The 23,599-nt window shown below is 38.5% G+C and overlaps 1 protein-coding gene across 16 annotated transcripts in view; it reads right to left on the reverse strand.

Moving 5' to 3' along the window:
• Positions 1-23,599, reverse strand: part of SVIL (supervillin) — a 147,690-nt gene that overhangs the window by 35,885 nt on the left and 88,206 nt on the right. For 4 of the 16 annotated variants that reach the window (XM_075082534.1, XM_075082537.1, XM_075082530.1 and 1 more), the window contains 12 exons: positions 20,116-20,199; positions 17,236-18,123; positions 16,733-16,903; positions 16,062-16,096; positions 14,839-14,900; positions 14,333-14,472; positions 13,475-13,570; positions 11,982-12,234; positions 10,480-10,503; positions 8,875-9,361; positions 7,094-7,313; positions 1,412-1,541 (listed from right to left, as the gene is read on the reverse strand). In XM_075082534.1, coding sequence (XP_074938635.1) covers positions 1,412-1,541; positions 7,094-7,313; positions 8,875-9,361; positions 10,480-10,503; positions 11,982-12,234; positions 13,475-13,570; positions 14,333-14,472; positions 14,839-14,900; positions 16,062-16,096; positions 16,733-16,903; positions 17,236-18,123; positions 20,116-20,199 — 2,590 coding nt within the window. The remainder of the gene's footprint in view (positions 1-1,411; positions 1,542-7,093; positions 7,314-8,874; positions 9,362-10,479; positions 10,504-11,981; positions 12,235-13,474; positions 13,571-14,332; positions 14,473-14,838; positions 14,901-16,061; positions 16,097-16,732; positions 16,904-17,235; positions 18,124-20,115; positions 20,200-23,599) is intronic. The other 12 variants (XM_075082543.1, XM_075082542.1, XM_075082539.1 and 9 more) reach the window with 7 other exon arrangements.

Below are 23,599 nucleotides of genomic sequence, written 5' to 3' on the forward strand. Positions count from 1 at the left end.
AGACTAGCCTGTTAAAAATGTGACCGCAATTTCGCTTTCCTCGCTGAAACTATTTTTGCTTTAAGACATCTTTCAAACTAGCAACTGGATTTTTGAGCAAGTTCAAAGGGCAAAACCAAAACAAAACCCATAAACCAAACTGCAAAAATCAGTTTTCTTTCTTCTGTCCAATTACCACACAACCATTGATGAGTCACATATTCAGGCACAGATTTATCCTCAGTTATGACAAACTGTGTAACAACCCCTTGCTTATATGAATGGAACAGGAGACTTTGTTAGAAGCAGCATTTTCACAACTAAATAATTGGATCCTAAGATTACTGTCCCCACTAGTAAAAATTTATAACAAAAATTTTATCTTCACTTCTCCTCTGTGAAAATACTCCTTCAAAAACTAAAGGCTTTTGAAACAGCCTGTTTTATCTAACACTGTCATTTTCAAAATACTAGACTCAGAGGGGAAGCAAGTCTACATCAGTCCTGTAGTTTGAACCAGCAATCCATTTTGAAGCAAATCTCCCAGTCATCCCCACTTTCTGTGCTTTGGTTCACATTGCAGAACACACAGACTTTTGGAGGAAACCAAGCCCTGAAGCACACTCCTGAATTCCCATACACCACCACGGCTGCTAAGGGCAGTCAGGCCACAGGAACAGACTAAATTTAGCCTGAAGCAAAATAAGTAAGTATGGCATGGATAATAGGTCCTTATCACTAATTGTTCTGCTTTCCAGATCCACTCCTGCTGGGCAACATAACTTACTCATGTATAGACATAGCCAGAATGTGTTAATAATGTGGACCTACCTTTGCTCTACACCTTTCTAACCATCTTCCACTCTATTCACTAACACTGACAAGACACATAAAAACCTTGTCCAGATGGTTTTGGCTATCCACAAACACCAAAGATCATGCAAGATAACCAAAAGTCAAATGGCTCATGAATGCTCTGGTACCTGCACTTCCTCAGTTTTTCTAGGATCCAAAATCACTGCTCAAAAAAAAGTATATGCACAGAGACAATGAAGCTTTAGGAATTTTTACAAGCTCAACCATACTAAAGAAAACACCCAAACTTAAAGTCTTAAGCCAACTTCATTGGGCGGAAAACCAGCTTAAATCATTATACCTGTGAACGTTCAAGAAGCCTTACAGGCCCACTTATTGGTTCATAATTTGCTGATGTAAAGACACTGTAAACCAATATTATATGTCCCAAGACAGCAAAGACATTCTTGTTTAAAGAGCTCTCATGTTGGGAGAATAATTTTTTAAATAAGCCTGACAACAAGAGGAATAGCAGGAGCTCATAGCTAATATTAGGCATGCCTGTCTAATTGGATGCATCTTCAAAAAGCTGAAGCATTTCAAGCAAGATGTTTTTTCCAAACAAGGATAGAGTTACCTTCTTCAACAGCTGCTCAACTTCTTGAATCTGCCCACTACGATCAGTGACAGACACTTTTGCATACTCCTGCTTTTTGTTGAGCCTGCTCTTCCAATCTTCTTCACCACTCTTCTTCAGCAACGCCAACCTAGAAGAAAAGCCATGCCAACAGGTAGTTTTAAACACTGTACTTCCCATTATCCTCAAAAGCTACTCTTATTATTTCAGTAATGCTGCATTCAAGAGAATTTGAAATTAAGTTTTCTAACATTACCCATAGGTATTTACATTTTGTACACATATCCAAAGCTCAGAAACAAACACTAAGCCTTTACTGATCGTGTTGAATGGGAATCATCTGTCAAAACACAGACATCTAGATCTGAGACAGGCACCCCAGTTAATTTGAATAGTCAGTGGAAATTGCCAATACAGTCAAGGGAGACCAAGATACAGCACAGATCATCCTAAAGTAAACATATAAATAGATCAGATTAATCACTGTTTTTTTCCCCTCCCTTCTGCTGATAAGGCACAAAAAGTGACTGGCTCAGCTACAGATGCTTACACTGTAGATGTCCAAAGTTAATAAGATGAATCCTACCTTTGGTCTTTCCTGTACTCGTTAAAAAAAGATTTAAAAATATCACTTTCTTTAAAACCCACGAAGAACCAGGTCTATTCAGCAGTCACCCACCAATTAGGTCTCATTAGGCACATCAGATGACAACTCTGCGGTTACTACTTTTGCTACAACTCCAGTGACTGAGGTTACTGTCAGACTCCTAGGGATCACTTAGTCTCTTCCTTGCTTAGGTCGGGCATTGCTGTGACACAAACCAGTAGTGACAGTTCACTAGTAACGTGGTGCTAACTGTAATACAGCTGTGAAATCTATCCGCAAGTTTCAACTTGTTTAAAGGATGTCTTATATTTAAAATGTAGATTACCATTAATCTCAGGAAAATAGGATCTTTTAAAGTGCTACTTCCCAACCTTGAACAAAATTCTGAATATAGCACAAAGGGACATTGACTGGCTCTGGTGGGGACAGCATGTAGATTTATTTTGCTAGAATTAGAACCTATTTGTCCATACAAACCTTGAGGTGATTAGTTGTGGGGGTAGGAGAAGTCAGTTAGGAATATAAGGTCTACACAGGCATGATCTTCAGCTGACTTTCCTCAGAAATCAATATTTGTATGAATTTTCTACCTTTCAGAGATCATTCTTAGCACTCCATAAAACGTATGTCTGCAGTACTTGTGCAACAGTTGCATCAATCCACTAATTTATTTTTTCTTTACTTGAATTAAGTTTTACTACATAACTTTCTTTAATCTAGATAATTTCAGTAAGTATTACACAAAACCCTTAACCCTCTTAACATTTGAACAGGTTCTATAGTTAAAGTGTTGGCAACCTATTTTGACCAGAAGATATGGAGATTCCTTTTTAGGTATGTGATTACTGTTACCCTCACAGTAAGTCTTGTCCTGAAACTCTGAGAAGAAGGAAGGGGTAGGACCGAATAGGTCTAGCCACAAGCCAAATTTCAAGGCAGCTACTTCCTATAAAAATCCAGGGGCTGCAACCATCCTACTGACCTATTCAAGGATGACAAACTGGTCCTAAGGCAGTCATCTGAGAAAAACTGAGAATGCAGAAAACAGTAAATCCACAGAATACAATGGCAGTAAGAAAGTTAGTATTCAAGAAAGCAGTTATTTCCTCTCTTCCTGCCCAGGCAGGCAGTGCTGGCAGGCTTCACATTGCCTGGTTGCTTCATACCTCGCAGCACAGGATGAGTACGGGTAAAAAGGACTCACAATAAGGAGCTGAGGCCATGGTCATTGTTTCCAGAATGTATACAAGATTTCACTGCCCAGAACTAATCTTCTGGAGTGCATCCATGCATGTGTGAAGCTGTGGAGGAGATCAAGATGGGACTGAATTGCTACCATGTAGTTGAAATGATCTTCAGTAGTTATGTTCTCTCAGGTCAGCTTTGCTTAGAAATGATCTGTAATAATTGAAGCTGGACGGCATTTTGGTCAGCTTTGGCCTAAGATGGGTTTGTTTTTAAAATATCTATAGCTGCTCAGCATAGCAGGCAGGGGAAAAAAAATTCCTTTTTTTTTTTTTTAACCTGACATTACTATGGGGTATTTGCCCTAGACTTTTGCCTCAGACAATTTGGTTGATCAGAAAGAGAAAATATGTAATTCTAAGAATGCTTCTGTATCTCTGGAGACGTTGTTTTCTCCCCTGTCATAAGGATAGATTCATACTAGCCCTCCACTCTTCACTTGTATACGTAATGAAACAACTTGTTCCTAGAGTGAAAACACACGTTTGTCTGTTTTGAGCAATGAAATCACCACTTAAAGAAATACGTATGCCATTGAAAACTTCACTGCTATGTAAAACCTGAAGCAACCCATTTGTTTCAAATGATGGAAACCGCAATAAACTCAGACTGCCCTGACTCAGTAACAATTGGAGGGCACCCTTTTGTATGAATAAAGATGAAAGAACTACTGAATTGGTTCACACAAGCAAGCCCACCAGCTCAGTAGCTTAACCCAAAGTAGACTGCAGTTGATTTTTTGGAAAGTCTGCAAAAATAAGGCAATTATTGGGTGTAACCCTTGGATTTATTTAAGGCCTGCTGCCTACTGCTTTCATTGCATATCTGTAGTTTTCCGCTTCAGATAAATAATGAATATTTATTCATTATTGACTTTCACAGTTCTATTCGTACTGCTTTTGCCCCCAAAAGTTCCTTTTCCAAACTGAAAAAAAAACCAGTTTTACTCTTTTCTTGAAAAAAAAAAAGCTTTTTATTTATCTGCCCATCTCTGACAGCTTGCTCTGTGTCCTTTTACCTGCTACTGAGCTGGAATATCTGCCATCAAGTTAGAATGATCATCATCCCAGTGGCGTCAGGATGGGTTCAAAGCAAAAGCTTTCACAGCTGAAGGCAAAATGTTGGATTAATACTGAAGGAATATAGAAACAAGATTTGAACAATGGTTTTGCCTAAACAAGGAGCTTTCTGTGAAAGGCCTTGGCAAAAGTCCTGGCAAAAAATGACACATCTTTCTTCTGTGGCAATATTTTAGTATCTTAGCTACTAGTGTTATCCTTGAGACAGATTAAACTGGACACAGGGCTTGGCTTTCACACATACTCCGTTGGCTGCACTTGACCAGTTCTTTTCAGCTAAATCATAGATCCTGGAGGCCAATATGAAATAATAGCTACAAAAACAAAGCCTGTTAAAGAGTGCATAAATTAACTACAGTGGGGACTAATACCCTCTAAGAAAGTCTTGCTCTGGCATCCATACATCAATAAAATGATGAAAATTAAGTTTAGATTGGACTCTTCCTGAGAAGGAATGAATGATGGTAAGATGTCCACCAGAAATTAGAGTTATGTGTAGTTTTTTCAGATGGTAATCGTGTCATGCAGCTGACTTCTAAAGCAGAGTTGACAGGGTGGCCTTCTAGCAACTTTGGTCTCCATAAATGCAGAGAGACAGGTGCATAAACGCACAAAGACATGCAACAGATGCTCCATTTGAAGTCGTCCAAGACATTCCTCTTCTTGAAGGCAAGACAATTGAAAAAAGGTTTCCGCCACTCATATACAACACATTGGTGGATTGGCCCTGGCTGCCTAAAACAAAACACAGCCAAAACTACTCAAAAATATGAGTTTTTGCTCCCTCTCACCTCCAAGTTACATGTCTGCAGAAGAAAGGAGGATAGGTATCTTTTCTTCCTTGAAAAAAAAAATAAAAATCACGATTTCTGTTCTTCCATATAACGTAGTTATTTCTGAAAATGCCAGGTATGCACACATTCCACAAGGATAATATTAGTTCAGTGAAGTCTTTGTGAAAAATCACTTTTATCCAGACCAGCATGCATGCATCCTGCCCAAATATCATTACATCTGTGGAAAAGCTGTTCTTCCATAAGGTGAAAGAATGCCTGACACAGCCAGAAAAATCCACTGGATAGGAAGATGAAGTTAGTGAATATAAAAGGAAAAAAAGAAAATCCAAAGCGTAATAGTTAGTCTTTAGCAGAAATGTTCTTTGAGGTTTATGAGTACTTGGCATCAGCTATAGCCAAGCAAAAGAAAGTGACTGGTTGTATTTTTTTAATTCTGGGACAAGAAGTAGACTACTGTGGTATTTTGGAAGGCTAAAACATTTTGATACCAGGTCTGCCATTTACAGACATTTGTGGAATCAGAATATACAACTTCCTGACCAGCCAGAGGGTATTTTCTTCTGTCAGCTTTGGGACTGACTAACCAGACTCAGAGGCCTAACAAAAGCAATTCCAGATTGCAAGTGTGACTGACAGTCTTTAACATCAGTTCCTCTAGAGATCAACTCAACTGAAGCATTAAATTTAGGACTGAAATAGCTGTTAATACTTGGAGCTTCCCTTCCCTCCAACCTCTTTTTCCCCACGAGGATCAGCAAAGGCAGATCATTTACCTCCTACAAACCAGAAGTTACTGGTCTTAAACTTATCTGCTCAGACAGTTGACATATTTACAGAAGGGGGACAGGAGGGATGACGGCTGCTTTGAACAAAACAACTACTGTACAGTGAAAAAGGTAAGTATATCCTTCAGAAAGGGGGACTAAGACTGCACAGCTGTTGTAGCTGCCCCTGCATCCCCTCTTTACGTTAAGGGTATAACACGAAGTCGGGATGCTCTATAAACGAGGACGACTCACACACATCCTAGAAATACATGAATTTAAGTAGTATGCTTTGGAATCATGTTTAAAAAAAATGGTTTGGAGTTCCTAATATCACAGCTATCTCATGAAGTGTGTGAATACTTTTACACAAAGTTTAATCAAGCAGTGATTTTTATTTACTGGTTCTGCCAAGTAAAAACAGGCCTATTTGTCAGCCTGGATCAATAACTGTAATTTTACCCACTGGACTGGTACCAGATCCTTTTACAGTCTGTGGCTGAGTTTATACTCTCAAAGTTTTAACTAAATTAGAATTACAAGTACTACAGCAGCTATTGGAGCTCTAACCATGAACCCCTGTTTGCAAAAGCTTATTTTGTTTCAGATCAGAATGATCCTGGGTTGGAAAAAATATTTCTAATGCTCCCACAAACCTGTCCAATTATTACCCCTACAGTAGTTGCTCAGAAGTCAAAATGGCAAACATGTATTTCTGAAATGGAGGGAACCATCACAGTCTATCCCTAACTCCCTCTAGTCGGCTTATGTAAGAGAGACTACTCCTACATATGAACAAAAAACTAGCTATTAAGAAAAGAAATCCCATTATACCTGTTGTAACTGAAAGCAGAATCTGGGGAAGTATATTGAGTATATCAATATAAATGTAACTAGAGCATATATTTTTACAACTTTCATTTTCTGAACTACTTATTGATTATTCAGGTGACTCTCTCAAAATCAGATTAACACGTTCTCTTGAACAGTAATTCTCATCCACCACCATCTGCTTTATAAGCATGGCAGGCAGATTAGCTGCATGTTACTGCTGTTAGTATTTGACATCTAATAAAGCCTAATAATCACTGCTTAGCTTTCTCAGAAACAGGTTTAAAGCTTCTTTTTATACCATCAGTTTAATAACAGTTTTTATAGAGATAATTTGAAAAAAAGTGAAATTTAAGTACCTTTCCTTAATTGACATTGTTTTGCTGGAATTATCAAGGACATCCTCAGTTGTTTGTGCTTTGGTCTCTCCAACAGGAAACAGTTCACAGGAATTCTTATTAAATTTGCCCTCCAATTGTTCAGAGAGCTCCTGCAGTCTACAGGATGCCACAGCTGCAGTTTGTGACACTGTCCTCATTGCTGATGTGCTGGTGAGTTCAGAAGTAGGTTCAGTATGGTCTGCCCATTCAAAAGAAAAGTGCTGAATTAGAGTCAGTGCTATTCTCAAACATATTTTACATTACTAACACTGAAGAAGCAAATATGGTTTTTAACATTCAAATCACATGCTATCCTAACAGAAAAAATTTCTGGCTGAGCTAGAGTACAAAGATTAATTGTTCAATATTATCTGCTGCACAGACTGTGACTGAAGTTCACATGAACCCACAGAATATCATGCTCAATACACAATTCTGAACTTCATGTGGATGAAGCACAAACTGCTGCTCCTGTCATCACACCAACAGGAAAATAAATGGGCAGATTAAAGAGAGTGGAACAAAGAATAGGGGAAGAGGGGACGACAAAATTTAAACATGAAATTAACTTATTGGTAAAGCAGTTTAATGCATAAGTAGCATACTAGGAGGACATTTAATAGATTAATAAAGGTATTGTTTTCTAGGAGGGTGTTGGGGACTTTTTTGGTTTTGTTTTTTCAAGCAGCAATTAAATCACAGGAAAAACTGCCTTGATGAAAGATCAATGCACAGTACCTTAAGGAAATATAACTTATCTTCATTTTTTTTTAAAATTTCACAAGCACAACACCCCTCTGATACACAACTGCTCCTGTTTTATCCCAGTTTCTGTCTACCCTGCAGTCACCAAAAGTTAATTGGATAGAACTGACTCTGCTTTTGAGGAATACAGGCAGAACTATACTGTCCCCCCTATGCCTGTCTGAAGACCATTAAGTTCAAAATAAATTAACTTTACAGGATGAAGACAAAAGTGCTTCTGGCACTACAGGATACTGTGGTCCTGTACCACATCATAATAAAACAGAAAACTAATAACAACAGTCCTCTAAATTCAGCAGAATAGAAGACCTTATGCAATGACCAAGCTGATTATTTCCAAAGCACTTTAAATAAAGATGGGTGAGTTTACTTCTAAGTTTGAATTATTCTTTGCATATAGAAATGTAATTGGTCTGAGAATTACTTGGCTTATATTTTGCCACCATATTAAAAATAAAGAGTAGTTTTGCAAAATTAGTTATCTGAAAATTATCCACTACTAGCTATAAAAGTACATGTGTAGTTAATACATAACTATATATGCACAAGAAGGCAATGATTAAGAGACACGTGACCCAGAGCAGCAAGTTTAGCTTGTTCAGCATTTTGGAGGGCGGGGCAAGGGCAAAAGACGGAAGGATAAATCTTTGCTCCTGTATATAATACCACTTCTTTCAAAGTAAGAAAATCTGAATAAAATTGAGCCATCTTTAAAGGCTGAAGAATTGAAAGAATAACAAAGAGAAAAATGTACTTGTAAAACGTAAGATTTCACAGGTATTTCTCTACCTTTAAGCAGTGTTAAAAAAAGGTAGAATAACCAGCCTTGATAATGTCTGAAATGGAGATGTTTAAAACTAGAGAAACACCACTGTTTGCTCAACGAGACTACACCAAACACAAGTTATGCTGCACCTCTTTGCAAAGTTTTGCTTTTCATAACACTTTCCAAATCCATCTTTTCTTTAAAGAACTGGCCTTCTTTGCCCATTTACCTTGCATACGAGTATCGATTTCCTTCTGTTCAAGAGGCTGAAAAAGTGCTTGTGAACTACACAGTTCCATGCTGCCCTTCCTCAGGAAGCTGTATGTTGTCTCTTTACGGTACTCTCCTGTGTTTTCAGGAACAGGATGTGTGGTTTCTTCCTCAAAGGAGCTGTACTTTGCAATTTCATTACCTTCATGTGCTAGAAACCTCTTTCTCTCTTCTTCATGCTTCTTGGATGCTCTGTTGCTTTCTTGCGCTTCCACTGAGGGCTGCCACTGCTCAGACTTCTGTGTGCGTTTTCCTGAAGAATCCGAGTTTTCTACTGAAGAGTGGAATCTCAAATCAGCTCTAGCGGCAGTGCTCACGCTTCCATCAGTAGCTGGCTTCATGTGCAGGTCTCCAGCATACAGTGGAGAAAGGGCAGATGCCATTGTTGAAACTGATGCTGCTACTGCAGTTGACAGGGGAGTAAGTTTTCCACTTTCATTTTGTACCTATGGGGGGAAAAAACAAAAAAGAACAACAACAACAAAAAAACCAAACCAAAAAACCCAAACAAAACAAGAGGACTTAAAAGCTCTGAAATTATCAATTCCTGAAAACAGTCTAATCACATCAGTTCTTCAGAGGTGTGCTTCCATATGAATATAGTGCTCTATAGACTAGAAAGAGACAAGGAGAGCAACAATGCCCCCATGATTTGGCTGCAGATGGATTAATTTCACCCAGGGAAGAAACAACTGCATGTGAACAGCAACATCTTTAGTAGTAAAGGGTTTGTGTGTAGCATGCATCATGACGCTGTGTCAGGGCTCCATGAAAATTTCATACAGACATGGTACTGTGCAGCACTGGGGAAAGAAATTAGCTCAGGTTCCAGATACTGGATGACATGCCATGTGGCCAGGCTAATCAACTCTGCATCTCAGCAGGGCTAATTAGCTTTGGCACAGCTCTGCTCCGATACAGTTATGCAGCTTCCAGCTCTGGAGCTAGCTCAGCACCAGAGAGAGACTCTGCTCTGTGCTGTCCTAAACAGGGCAGACATTCCTGACACTTCTGCCACATAAATCACCTCCACATAGGACTGTTAGTCTAAGACTTTTTCAAATATCAAACATTGGCTGTCATGTACGTCTCTGAGCAAAGTATTTGAATCTAAGGAGCATATTATAAAAAAGTCCAAATTAGCTTTGCCGGCCTCTACAATGGAACAATTATCTTCTCTACCTTTCTAACATAATGACTTTATAAAGTTTTCCTAGAGACAGTTCAGATGCAATTTTTTTTCCTGAAATGCAGAGCTTGGTTTTGTCTTCTCCAAAGGAGACAAAAGCTATGAAAGAGGCTGACAAACACGCCTTCACACACACAAGAGCTTTTTGTTTGGCTTGCTTTCTTGTTTTCTTAAACTGCAGGGCTAGTGAACAGCATGCAAAAGGAATAGACAAAAATCACACCAATAGGAGGAAGTCAACTGAAAACTTAAAATGCACATGCAAATTCCATAAAGCATGGACAACACAGTTATTTCGTTAAACAAATTGGAAAGCAGAGCAAAGACTATTAGGCTAGCTCAAAGATTCCAAAGTACGATTAAGAAAATAGTTACCAGTTTACTCTTTTTCCATTGCATCTATCAGAATTAGAAATTTAGAGGAGATCAGTAAAGGGATTTCAACTTGTAATGACAAGATATTTTCATTTGCAATTTTGTATTTTGCTAACATAACCTCTAGTTATCCATTTTGATACCCTGCTTTTGTTTCTTCCTAGAAAAACTCCAAACGAACAGTTCACTATAGAAAGTCTTTTTGAAATCACATTCCCATTGAACTTGGTTCAGAGTCAACTCTGGTTTCTTCTGCTAGGTTCAGAAAGTGATGTCAGAACATGCTTCCTCTGCATTTCCTTGCTTGAAGAGCAAATTTGTTCTGTAAAAGTCCGACAAACTAATGCGACTATCACTGGTTTCTTTCCCATCTGCTTCAGCCCACTTCTGTTAATCACCCTCCTGGCCCCCAAACAAATTAGTGACACAATCATTAAAAAGTCCAGGTTGTGACACTGTTTGGCATGTGGCAAATGATCAGGAAGAGGACTACGTAAGGCCTGGAATTCTTGCTAAAATATATTTGCCAAATATTTACTACTACTTCATGCCTAAGTAAAGTAGGCATGAAGTATAATTATATACCTATACAGCTTTGCCCCAATATGGTTAGAGAAATCCTGCCTTCTCACTATTCTATTATTATAATATGGAAAACGTATAAACATGAGTGAAGCATATAGAAAGAGAAGGGTAGAAGCTTCCTAACACAGACTGATCCAAATCCCTAAAAATACAACATACATAGAAGTTGTGCTTCACTGTTAAAGCAATTTCATTTAAAGCTGTAATACCAAGGGATTGATGTTTCTGCTGTTGTGAACATCAGCTCCGAAAGACCACTGTGGGCTATCTTATGCTCAAATGTCACTAAAAAGGCATTCCTTTGCCATTTCAATTATATGAAGGATTCCAGAACAGAAAGCCCAGTTCCACTGCTCATATTAAATAATTTAATTTTGACCACGACTTTCTGAATTTCAAAAATATTCTGCTTTTAGGGGAAAAAAAACCAAAAATCAATACCTCCTCCCAGAGGAAAATGACTAATAATGGAAATATCTAGTGCTTTCACGAAAGATTCTGAAAGTTGCACAGGAGTCCTGTGCAACTCCAAAATTCCAAAGCTCCAACATTCCCTGAAAATACATCTAAACATGAAAATACGTGTCACAATTTTTACCCCTTTGGTCAGGAACTTACTTTTAGAAGATATGTAATATTCTGCCAGAAAAGACAGACACTGTGAAAGGTACAGCACGCAATAATCAGGAACATGATATACTCTTGAATTACATAAAAAAGGAAAACATCAATGAAGTTGAACATTTTAGAGGATGCTGTTCCTCAACGTCGGAAGACTGCTTCCTGACAAGCTTTTTCCTGCAAATATGTCATGGCCCCAGTGTGTAGCTCAGAGCAAAGAAAAGGCCAGCTGTTACACTGAAGCTGTGTTCTCCAATAAACAGAAACAAATGAAGAAGAGGTAAAATTGCACTTACCTGCTCAACTTCTCCAAGAGTGACTGGCTGAGTCTGGTAACGAGCATTCATTCTCCTGTGCCTAATATCTCCTCGACTCCTTGTGGAGATAGCCCTGGATACTGGTTGAGACAGTTTGTTAAACAAAGCCATTTTTTCTGCCAAACTTAAGGTGGAAGAATCTGGTTCTTCAGACTGATCTTGCCCCATCGCCTCTTTGGCGGCTCTTATCTCCTCTTTAGCCAAAATTTTTTGGTGTGCTGATGCCTGCAAGCTGAAGAAACAGAACTGGAAATGAGTTTTGAAAAAGCCGTTATGAAGTTTTAAGATCTCAACCTGATAGAAGCAGAAGAACTGCACATGAAGCACAATAGCCAATGTAATATAGCAGCCTAAGTGGTTATGCAGTGGTTCAACATTGGCATGATGAATTCTAATTCAACAGCTGAAGATTTAAAAAAAGTTAAATTTTCATTCACAAATTCATTTGATTAGGACACAAGAATTTTTTAAAAGGGGAACTCAAGATCGAAGAGAGACTTTTCAGACCAATCTCTTTATACAGAATACAGAGCTATGGAGAGGCATTTAAGATGCCTGCTGTAGAACAAACACAAGTCCTACAGTGCAATTTTATTAGAAATAATTTGTGGAGCATACACCACAAAAACATTTAAAAGATGGATTTAGACTCCAAATTAGTGCTGCTTTTAGGTTAGCATAAATTGTAATGCCTCTTATAATTTGAAGTAGAACAGAATTCAGACTGTCTTTTCATTTTGAGTTATCTGGGGTAACTCAACAACAAAAAATAGTTTTGAAATACACTCCATTAATTTTAAGGATTGTTTGACCAATGCTGAAGGCAGACACATTTGTTCATACAAGCTGTAACTGCATTTGTCTCTACAACAATATATTTTATTCAACTCTATCTAGATTCAGCCACATTTATGGAATTAGTAGTAGTATTTTTTGTTTTCTGTCGTGGTCTCTGCTAAAATGCTCTCATTCAGAACAGGCAAACAGTATTCTGCAACTTTACCTATAGGTGGTGCAATTTCTTATCTTTCCTTTAATTTTGCAAGCTAAAAAAAATATATGTAGAGACAGATAAAGAGGATATGTACTGCTTGTGAAATCAAGCACCCAGCTTTGGTATTTTCACCTTGAGATGACTTTACTGTATAAAAAAAGTACAACAGCAAAGAGGGTTCTGCTAGGTTTGCTCACATGCAACTTTGTTTCTTTCACAAAGAAGAAGAATATGCTTCTAGAACAGGTAAGTGTGGTTAGAAAGGTCCTGAAAACAGATGCTTGACCAAAAAAAACAACAAAACAAAAAGCTGCATTGTTTTATCATGCAAACATAAATGAAGTTGACGAATGTTTTAAATACTCTTGAAACAAGTATTGACTTGACACATTGAAAAGGCATTCACGACTTTAAAGATGCATCTGCTATTGAGGAATCTTGTGCTCCATGTAACATGCATGTTTATCCCCCCCAGTACCTGATAGGTTGTACAGTGCTCTTAACTACAGTGGGACTAGGTACTCTTGTCACTACTGTGTGGGTATTCACAGAACGTGAAGCAGGGGTAGATTCACTTTAAAGAATTGCCAAGGAGGGAAAATTCACAGGGAGAGAGAAGAAAAAAGCATTAAGAAAAGCAATACATTAAGTGTTAACTACAGAAAAGACCAAAACTAAAACAAAACAAAACAGAAAAAAACAAACAGCAATGATCTTTAATTAACTGAGTTATCTGCTGCAACCTTTGCAAAGTAACTTCAAATACTTTGAAAGAACTAAAAACTTAAAGGCGCAAACAGGTTGTCTGTTGAAGGTACTCATTACCCATAACATAAGCTGCCTTTTAGTAGATCATTAGATGAACGTCCATTCACCTTTGTTTAATTTTCTCCAAAAATTACTTTTCTTCTTTCAGGAAAATTTCATGACTTATGACCAGAATGCAAGAAATGCATTTCCAAAAATTACATTTGAGATTTCAGAGTGTAAAAGGTTGTCTCAATACATCCCATAAGAAGTTGTGCAGATTTCCCTCAGCACAAAGTATATTTTTCATTTGAGTTACAAACCAATGCTATGATTAATCCCATTCACCTATTCTACAGGTTCATAAGCTTTCTGTCAAATTACAGTTCATACAAGTTATGCTTTACTAGTTCCTCTACTTCTAAAAAGGAATTTCAACATAGCTTCCCCCCATGGTTCTCAAGGAAGCTGGCCCTTAACAATAAATGTTTTTCTTACTACAAAGCTGTAAACACCACATATATGGAACTTATTTCCCAGATTTAAAAGCAGGAACCAAAGTTAGAGCCAACATATACACAAGACTTACGTAGCTGCAATGACCACTTCCTCACTGGTAATTGGTTGTGTGTGTGATCTATCCTGCAAACGTCGCAGTCTTCTCTCCACTGCTGAACTTCTTGTAGGCGGTTTAGGAATATTTTTCATTTCGAATGATTTTTCCATCTCCTAAGAGGAGATATGTCATAATTAAAACCTTGGAAGAAAAGTTCTAAACCAGTAATTTCTTTTTAGCTTTCTTGCATGCAAACTAGTAAATTTCCCAATGCCCATCTCTGCCTTAGATGGGGGACGTAACTGCACAGTAGGTGTCACAGAATTAAATCTAACTACACATCTCTCTAAGTTACATTCTTGAAGAAGGCTTTAGAGCAACAGGTCTACTGTGTAGATAGGCAAGACTAAGTAAAGAAAAGTTATGCAGCTTGGACTTGGTTAACTGCATTACACTTCAATCTAATGCACTTTGGTTCTTCAGCACCTTGTATATGAAATGTTTAACTCAGCTTTCTATTAAGAAAATGTAATACTTACTCTAAAAAGCAGCCTCTTTGCAGCTACGCTTAGTTTGGCTCGGTCATCCAATTTTTCTTCATCTATGCAAGGGGAAAAATTAAAAGAAGCTGAATATAATGAATCAAGCTCATATTAAGTGCAAGGTTTTTTTTTCTTTTTGACTAAATGATTCTGAACTCATTTAGTTTGAACTCAAAAATTATGTTCTGCTAAGACATGAAGCACCACCAGCAAAGGAGCTGGCTGTTACTCCCGTTTAACAAGAGACTTATCATCAATTAAATTCTGCAAACTTTATTTGTATCTACATGTATTTCAGAGGAAAATTCTTAACAGGATTTGAGAACAAGACTTGTCTTCAGGACAGTTCATGGGCTTTCAAGTTATCCGAACAACATTTTATAAATAATCAAATTTATTATATTAGTCTATGATAACACATGGACTAAGAAATTAAATAATTAGACTGAAAGACTGTCTTAAGGGTCAGTATTCATCCTGCTGTACAGAACATCTATTTTCTATTAGTTAACCATACAAGATGGTCTCTCCTGGAAGCTGGTCATTCTGATTACCACCTTGTGTCCCCATTTTTCAGAGGCTCAACTGGTATCCTTAGGAGCAGGAATCAGCATCCTCCAGATCCAAGAGCCAGCATCTCAAAGCTGCAGAGAATATCAGCTTTCAAATAGCGTAAGGCATTAAATCTAAATTTAGGAACTCATGAGATTACCTACTTAATTTATGCCAGACCTGCCGAGACTGACAAGAGGGAAAAAGAAGCAAGACGGTAGACTGAATTATATAATTTAATAACCAGCATCTTGCAAGTTCCTTAGTTAGAAACACATTACCAATTTGAGTTTCACACTATAGTAATGGCTTTTTTAGTTATTAGACCTAGACCACTAGTTAAAACGTGTATATTTTTTTCCCCCCATCGACTAGCTTATTTATTGTCTAAATCAAGAAAAAAAACCCCACCCTATGTTGGAAAGCATCGAGCCATTCCTCGCCTTGCCTCCCGAAGTTCGGTATCCATAGACAGACTTTTGGACTTAAATGAATTTGAAATCAAGTCTGTAGTAGACATGGCCCAAGAAAAAGTGGTACTTTAAACACATTATAGGTAATGATAGTTATTTTCAAGTGGACTTTGTTTGCATTATCAAATAATTATCCAGTTAAAACAAAACGCATTCACTCCCATTTCTTCCTTAGAAAATAGTATAGTGACATACCTTCAGCAGTTGGTACTTCCGCATTCAAAATTGACCTAGTGAAAAATTATCAAACAGAAAGAAGTTAGTTGGAAATGAGACATCCATAATTAAATTCAAACTCCATCTGAAGTAGAAGGACCTCAAAAGTCTTAAGAGTGGGAAAACTTTATCTATTTTTCAAGTTTCAGTTTCCACTTTGCCATCCTTTAATAAAGCAGAAAGGCAAGCAATTGCAGCCAAACTTAAATACAGTAAAGGAAAATTATTTCCAGTTCATCTTGCAGAAGATAAAAGTCTAAGATTTGCTGCCAGCTCTTTTAACATAAAATACGTAGCTATGGTTGTTTACAAAAAAAAGTAAATGATAAAGCAGAGTAGATGGAAAGGAAACTATACAAAAACAGACAAAAGCATTTATCATTAGACAGAACCAGACAGCCATGATACTCTATGATGATTCACTGTTCACCATTTTACGGGGGTGGGGGGAGTGGGTGGATTTGCAAACTGTTTTTGTCAGCAGTGTTTTGGTATCTATTTATAAGAAACTATAACAAATACTTGTCTGTTTTTAAAGGTAAACAATAACCTTGCAAAATGTTTATGCAAATAAATGAACAAAGTCTCTTCACAGCCTTGTTCATGTCTACCTGCACCAGAATGCTACACAGAGCTATGTACATGCCTACCTATCTGTCTCCTTTCGTTCTGCTGATGTTATAGGTTGAGTTTTAAATCTCTCAGAAGTCTTTCTATTTTCACCAGGAGAAAAATAGCGCCTCGGCCTTCGTGGCCCTCTTTCACGGTCACCATTGGCAGACAAAGTGCTACCTGCCGTTGACATCTCAAACCGAGATTCACTTTTAAACCACATGACAGAAAGTGCATAGAAAAGAAAATAGAAGAGAGAAGTAAAGCATAGAGGTAAGCATCTCAGCAATTCACTAGAGATCACTCTACATGCTCCTCTGGTAACATGCGCAGACATACACATTCCAGCTACCCCACATCACAACTTGCACTAGCAAGCAGAAGCACAAAAGCAGGATTCAAACCATCTCAGCCTCCAGTACACACTGGTGAGAGCTAAGCTGTGTGCTTTAAGTGCCGAACACAACTGCTGTTGAGTGTGTGTAATTTTTGCCAAGGACGTGCAAGTTTCACACGAAAATACATCTGAAATGTCACCTACAGTTCGGTTTTCTTGTTGGCATTAGCAGTCTCCAGAAAGACATTACGGAGCTGGGCAACAGAGACTTTTGTGTCAACCATGCCAATCTCACCATTTGGTGCATTTGCTTCCACGCTGTCCTTACTTTTAAAAGCTTCTAGCTTAGGAGCCACAGTATAGTCAGACATTGAGCGAGTCAGGACTTTATGCTTTGCTGTTGACACTTTCCAAGCAGGAGCTTTTGCCTTGGCAGGCTGTGATACAGACCCACTCTGTATGTACATAACAGCTTCACTCCTTTCTATGTTCTCAGGGGTCTTAAAATGCTGCTCGGGAGCCTGCCTCTTATTGCACTCCAGCTCTCTCTGAACTTCTGAGTTAACTTTCAGCTGGCTTGCGAAAGAGGAACTCCCCATGGTGGTATCCGATTCTCCTCCTCCAAAGAGGCCTTCATGGTTCTTCCCTTGCTTGCGAATCTCAGATGGCAAGATTGGTCTTCTGCCTCTGGAAGTCTGTTCATCCTCCAAGGAATCTTCTTCATCAGGCTTTGCTCCATAACCAAGCGCCTCTTTCTTTTCACTCTCTGATGCAATGGCTGCTGACGATTTTGTTAAGAGGCTAACATTGTCTGGTAGGAGGAGGCTGCCAACAGAGATGTTTGCTGGTTCTTCTGTTGCCATCAGCTGAGCTGTGTGAGCAATGCTAGCAGGCTGAATATAGCCATGTATCGGTTGGCGGACTGAACTGACAGGCTGATTTATAACCCTATCAAAGGCAGATGTTTCTGTCTGAAGAGGCATGTAGTGGGCTGGCACTGGATGGGATTTTCTCTGAGATACTGTGTCTGTGACAAGTTCAGGGCTTCCACGAGCACTTTCCTCTTTCACCAGTTTCTCTCTAACTTTTACTCTTTAAAAAAGAAAAAGGATTAAAGCTGTGAACAGCAATGCCCAATCTGGGAAGGAACAGACACCTACTCTGGGTACAGACAGCAACATCGTATCAAAATAAAAAGCAATCAATACATAAAAGAAAGCAATCTTATGATGCAACCCCTTCCTCCTCCCCGAATCTTAGCAGTAATATTGCTCAAAAACATTCAAGAGATTCACAGGCCCTCAAACATGCATGACTTCTGAGAAGGTAACCAAGCAAGCTCTGAAAACGTACAGCATGTTCCCAAGAGGTCATAACTGTGTTTGTCAAACAGCACATACCCATAGTCTCAAACAAGCAAGATGATCAAAACTGCTTTTTATATTATCCAAGTGTTGGGCTCAGCCTGAAATTGCAAATTCCACTGACAGTCATGTATGTAGTCAGATTTCTGAAGACGTCTAAACACTGGGCAGCTTACGTCATATCAAGATGCTATTGCATTGGGGAAAGGGATGAAAAAACAGGTTATCTTCACCTAGCCCTTCAGATGTTTTGCCACAGGCTTTTTCACTTGTGCTTTTGTGTATCATATAAGACATGTAAAATGTTACATGGGGTGTAACCTGTTTCAGTAAGTGGGAAAAAATGTTCAAAGGGCAAGTCTTAAAGCCCAAAGAGAAACTATGGCATGGCTGTTGCTATTCAGAGGGCTTGCAGGGGAGAAAAGGATTAAAAAGAAAAAACCAAACCAAATCAGGCATTCTGTTTTAAAACATTCCATTACATTCTAACATGCAAAACTTATAGGAATGTTCCCAAAAGTTACCTTACTTCAGTATATTTTCTAGCAACACCTCTACCCTTGTATAACACCCATGCAAAACAGTCGTATTCTACCTTTAGCCACTTAATACAGTTCCACTAACGGGACAAGCATGCACAGCCGGAGGCAGCCTTTGCTCTACGAGTACCACTGCAGGTAAGCTCTCCAGCAGTTTTAGAGCCACACCAAGTGTTTGGACAGCTTACAGGGCAAGCGTTTGTAAATACCGCATACACAGTATTAAAGCCCTGAACTTCCTCCCCTCCCAAATGGGTATAAAAGATGATTTTAATTCTGGGGAACGAGAGAAACTCAAGTACAAGTTCTTTATTTGAAAGTAAGTAATCCAGCTCGAAGTATGTGCAATTCCAGGCTTGCTACCAACAGGCTTTTTGGAGTTTATATTATTTTAAAAAGGTGAGATTTAGGAAAAAAAGACAAATTAATACCTGAGACAATAATTAAGGATATCCAAAGTTATCTGAAACACCAGCCTTTCTAATATTCTGGTGTTTCTTATCTCTGAGGATTGGTGCACTTATCAGGGAAACCCAAAGTTACTTAAGCACAGAAAGTGTGTTCAGTCTGAGAAAGTGATGCTTTACACTACATGTACCAAGCATTCTCCATAACATCCACACTGATGTTAGTACTGGGTTATCAGAATTACTTTCATCAGGAACATAGAAAAGAGACTTCCTGCAATGCTTCCTGTGGTGGGCTAACTGTAGGTGTTACCAAACTGGAAGAAAGCAGCTGCTTGTAGTTCTGATCACGATCTTGCTTTACTTTTCAATATAAAATTCTTTACTTCTTTTGTACCGTCTCCTTTGGAATTCAAGGAATTAGTTGTTTGGAATGCTAAGATGGATTGGTGTGTGGTATAGAGGTGTGCTGGTTTGCAGAGTACAAAGTGGGATAAAATAAGTTACAAAAATTAGTGGAAGCCAGAATGACAGCAGTTGTGGAAGAAGCTAGAGGTGTTTGCACTTCATCAAATACCAATTGGTCCTAAGTTGCAACAAAAGCAGATGCTTCAGAATAGTTTCAACAGTTGTTTATCTGCAAGAAACAACACTTTCTACCTTGCTGCTGTTAGAGGAAAATTAAAGGCAATGGTTAAATGAACACAGAGTAAAGGGAAAGAAAGGAGAGGTTTGTAGTCTGGTTGTTAGCCACACAGCTACGTTTTATGATACCTGGAGGGCCAGCTGATAAGTGAAGGTGTGTCCCCTTCCGAATCTTTCTGAAGAAACCATTCAGGTTTTGCTTTCCCTGCACTACTACAGAAAACAGAACTTGAGGTAATTTTGGAGATCTCAACACATGCTCCCACTGTTTCTCCCAGTCTTCCCTCCCCACCACTTTTTTTGTTTTCTAATTACTCAATTACAGAGGACTGTTCATGACAATTAAAGCACAGCACATTAATCAAATTGAAAGGTGATAAACTGTGAAACAAACTATCATATTAATTCCACAAACATCTGAAAGGTGCTCTGAAAATATTCTGCAAAGATAACTTTACTAAGTGTACACGGTCCGGAATTTGAGAAGTGAAAGCAACTACAGAATCTTATTTTTGCCATTGCAGGTCAGTTTGAAGGGTTTATGTAAGGACACCTGGAAAAGTTGCTAAAACCATTCTTTTAGTTTGTGATTTAAAGTGCTGAAGGCTGCTGGGTCAAAAACAAAGTAGTAATATGAATTTAATGAAGTCAGAAATTCAGATGGCTATATCATACTTCTGAAGAAATTCTCAGGAGGAGCTGGAACCCCTCTCTCCTCTTGTAGCCCTCTATCACAAAAGCTTCAGAAATGCAAACCTAGTTAGCCCAAGTAAAACATGCTGTGTCATTGGGTGACGGGGGAAAGGAAAAGTAACCCCCCAATTTGATCTTGTCTTGACTTTATTCTGTTTCCATTTTGAAGCTGAAAGCATAAAAAGAAACAAGAGCGCTGCAAACTTTTAAAAGCCCTTCAGGAAAGTGTGTCTGCAAACTACTCATGTACAGTTTCTCAAATACTTTCCCAATGCCCGCCTTCATCTACAGTCTCTCAGCAACAGTAGATCACATCAAATACTTTTAACCTTGCAAGCACAGACTGTCTGGGTTTACAAACAAATTCCCTGGAGGTGACAAGCGGCCAGGCTGCTTTCCATTACCTATAGCTACATATGAAAGAACTCCTCGTGTTGTAGTAGAGCCATTTGGGATGAAAATCCCAAATTAAGCTCCAGGACATCTACTTCAATTTTTCTTAGCTGGTCTTCTAATAAAAATAGTTGAAAAATGTCAAATCAACGATTGGTTTTGAGAAAACAAATCCTTTTTAAGCTCTTTAATCTTGTTAAGATAACAATTTTAAGTTTGAGAACTCACCTTATCCATATCAAGCTTAGAACAAAGTCAAACACCAACTGTTGAAACACCTTTTGTTTTTCTGAATGTTTTTGATCTCCTAAAGAAACTGACCAAATAGGGAGTAAAAATCTTTCACAGAAGCTGACCAGGTAGCTGGAATTGCTTTGAAGCAAGCAAACTCCCTTCTCAGCTTTTAAGGTGTACTTTGGCACATTTTTATAGTGGGCATGGCCCAAGCAGCAATTACTTGTACTTGATCATTCATCCTTTAAAGAGAGCAGTCAGAGGATCGCAAGCCATGTTTTGAACTTAAGAGTTTTTCAGCCACTTCAGCAGCCAAATGATACCTTCTCAGTACTTTGTTGTCTTCTCAGTGATGGATAATAGGATTAATTATTAAACCATCTTAGGACTGAAGGCGTAAAGCTTTCACATGTGCTCCAAAGCAAGCTGCATTTATTTTCCAATTTGAACTCAGCAAATTGAAATTTAACAAAACAATGTTGGAACCTATATATTGTGGAACTGACTTCAAAACAGCAGCCACCTGGAAAGCTGGCGTTAGCCCTTATTTTGCTCATACAAATGGACTTAGAGGAGACTACCACACAAGTAATGTTAAACGGACTGCATGGAAATAGGCAATGACTTCCTTACCACTCAGAAACAGGGACTAGAATTTCTGAGAGGTTATTCTTAAATCTCTAAATATCACACCAGTGAGTACGCACTGGCACTGGAAGTTGTCAGGGATATTAAAATTAAGAACAGGCTCTTGGCAACTTGGCCTTTAAAATACCACTTACTGCCTACACGTGTACCCAAACAAGAGACCGAATCCAAAGTTTAAACTCTTGGCTGCTGCAAGATCTACACTACATCTTGGTGGGTGCAGATGATTTTCTTCAAAAAATAAGACAGACGGTAATTGTGGGAAATCTGTTTTATGCAAATACTGACCCAAGCTTTGTCCAGAAATAATCTGAAATCAGTGATAATGCAGTCAGCAATCTGTATTAAGTTGTTATGACTCATTCCTGCTGCTTTTGTCCCGGTCTCTCATTTGTTAGTACAGTACTGCTGCAGAGCAGAGAAGTAAAAACAACCATACCACAAATGCGATGGAGTTTAAACTCTGGAACTGTCCGAACATCAGAACCCCTCTGAAAATGGATCTTACCATTCCATTATCTGGAGATAGAGAAGAACTAAGCCTCAAAAAAGGAAGACCTTGCAGAAGGGGCCTGTCTCAAATGCTTGCCAAACACGGCTGATCCCTTAGTGTTTCACACAGCATTAGATCTCATAGGGACATATAGCTTCCAACAAATGAAAAAGTATGCCCCCATTAAAAACAGTTTCCTTAATAATTTCTCTTCTGCCCAACTTATGCAGCATCTTTTATTACAAAAAAAAAAAAAATAGGTACTGCCAGAAGTGATGGCTTTAAAAAGGAACATCTGGAGTTTGTGAATGAATTGTGATGCCTTCAGCCTGCTCAGTCTGAACTTGTACCTGGTTTATGGAGCTGCATTAGAAAAAACACACTTAGCTAAAAATGAAAGAGCTTTATAAGGAGAACTGATTTCTCCAGATTAAAGGCTAATCTGTGTATGAGCCGATTCGGGTGTCTCTCTATAGCCAGCATGCTGTTTCACCAGGGCAACTGCCATCCCACCAATGCTGTGTTCAGCACAGCTTCTCCTGAGTTGGAAGAGATAACCTAGAAGGCATTTCATTGTTTGGTGTTTTACTGGTCTCCCCTCACAGAAACAGGGCCTAGGATTGCTTTAGGAGAGTAAAGAAAATAAAACCCCTTTTTACTCTGCAGCAAAGACATTCTTTGCTATAATTTGATGCACTATTCTCTTTGCTTTCCTAGGGCTGAGAACTTTGCCCCTTCCTTCACCTTATAAAATGAAAAAATCAACCTGCCAAAAGTCCATTGCTCCAATATCCCTTCCTATCAGTAATTGGGTTAATCAAGAGATTTATCTCAAATTGCCCATTTGAAGACAAGGGATAATATTTTGCAGTATCTGAGTGGAGACTGCTTCAGAGACAAGTTTTTTGGAACCTGGAATAACCTAGTCAGCTCAAGGAGCTTCAGTACAAGGAGTCTCAGTTGTATGGATGACCACCTTCCTTACTATAGTAGCAGAATTGTAAGCTTAGATCATAAACTAATTATAAGATAGTACTTCCTAAATATGTTGACTGACTTTCCTTCCGACAGCTTTTTTGAAATTACAATATTGCTTTAAAATTTTGACTTAACTGGGAGAGTCCAACTTTAGGACATACAGCCATGTATCCA

Source organism: Phalacrocorax aristotelis, chromosome 2, assembly GCF_949628215.1.
Source record: "Phalacrocorax aristotelis chromosome 2, bGulAri2.1, whole genome shotgun sequence".
NCBI classification, from domain to species: domain Eukaryota; kingdom Metazoa; phylum Chordata; class Aves; order Suliformes; family Phalacrocoracidae; genus Phalacrocorax; species Phalacrocorax aristotelis.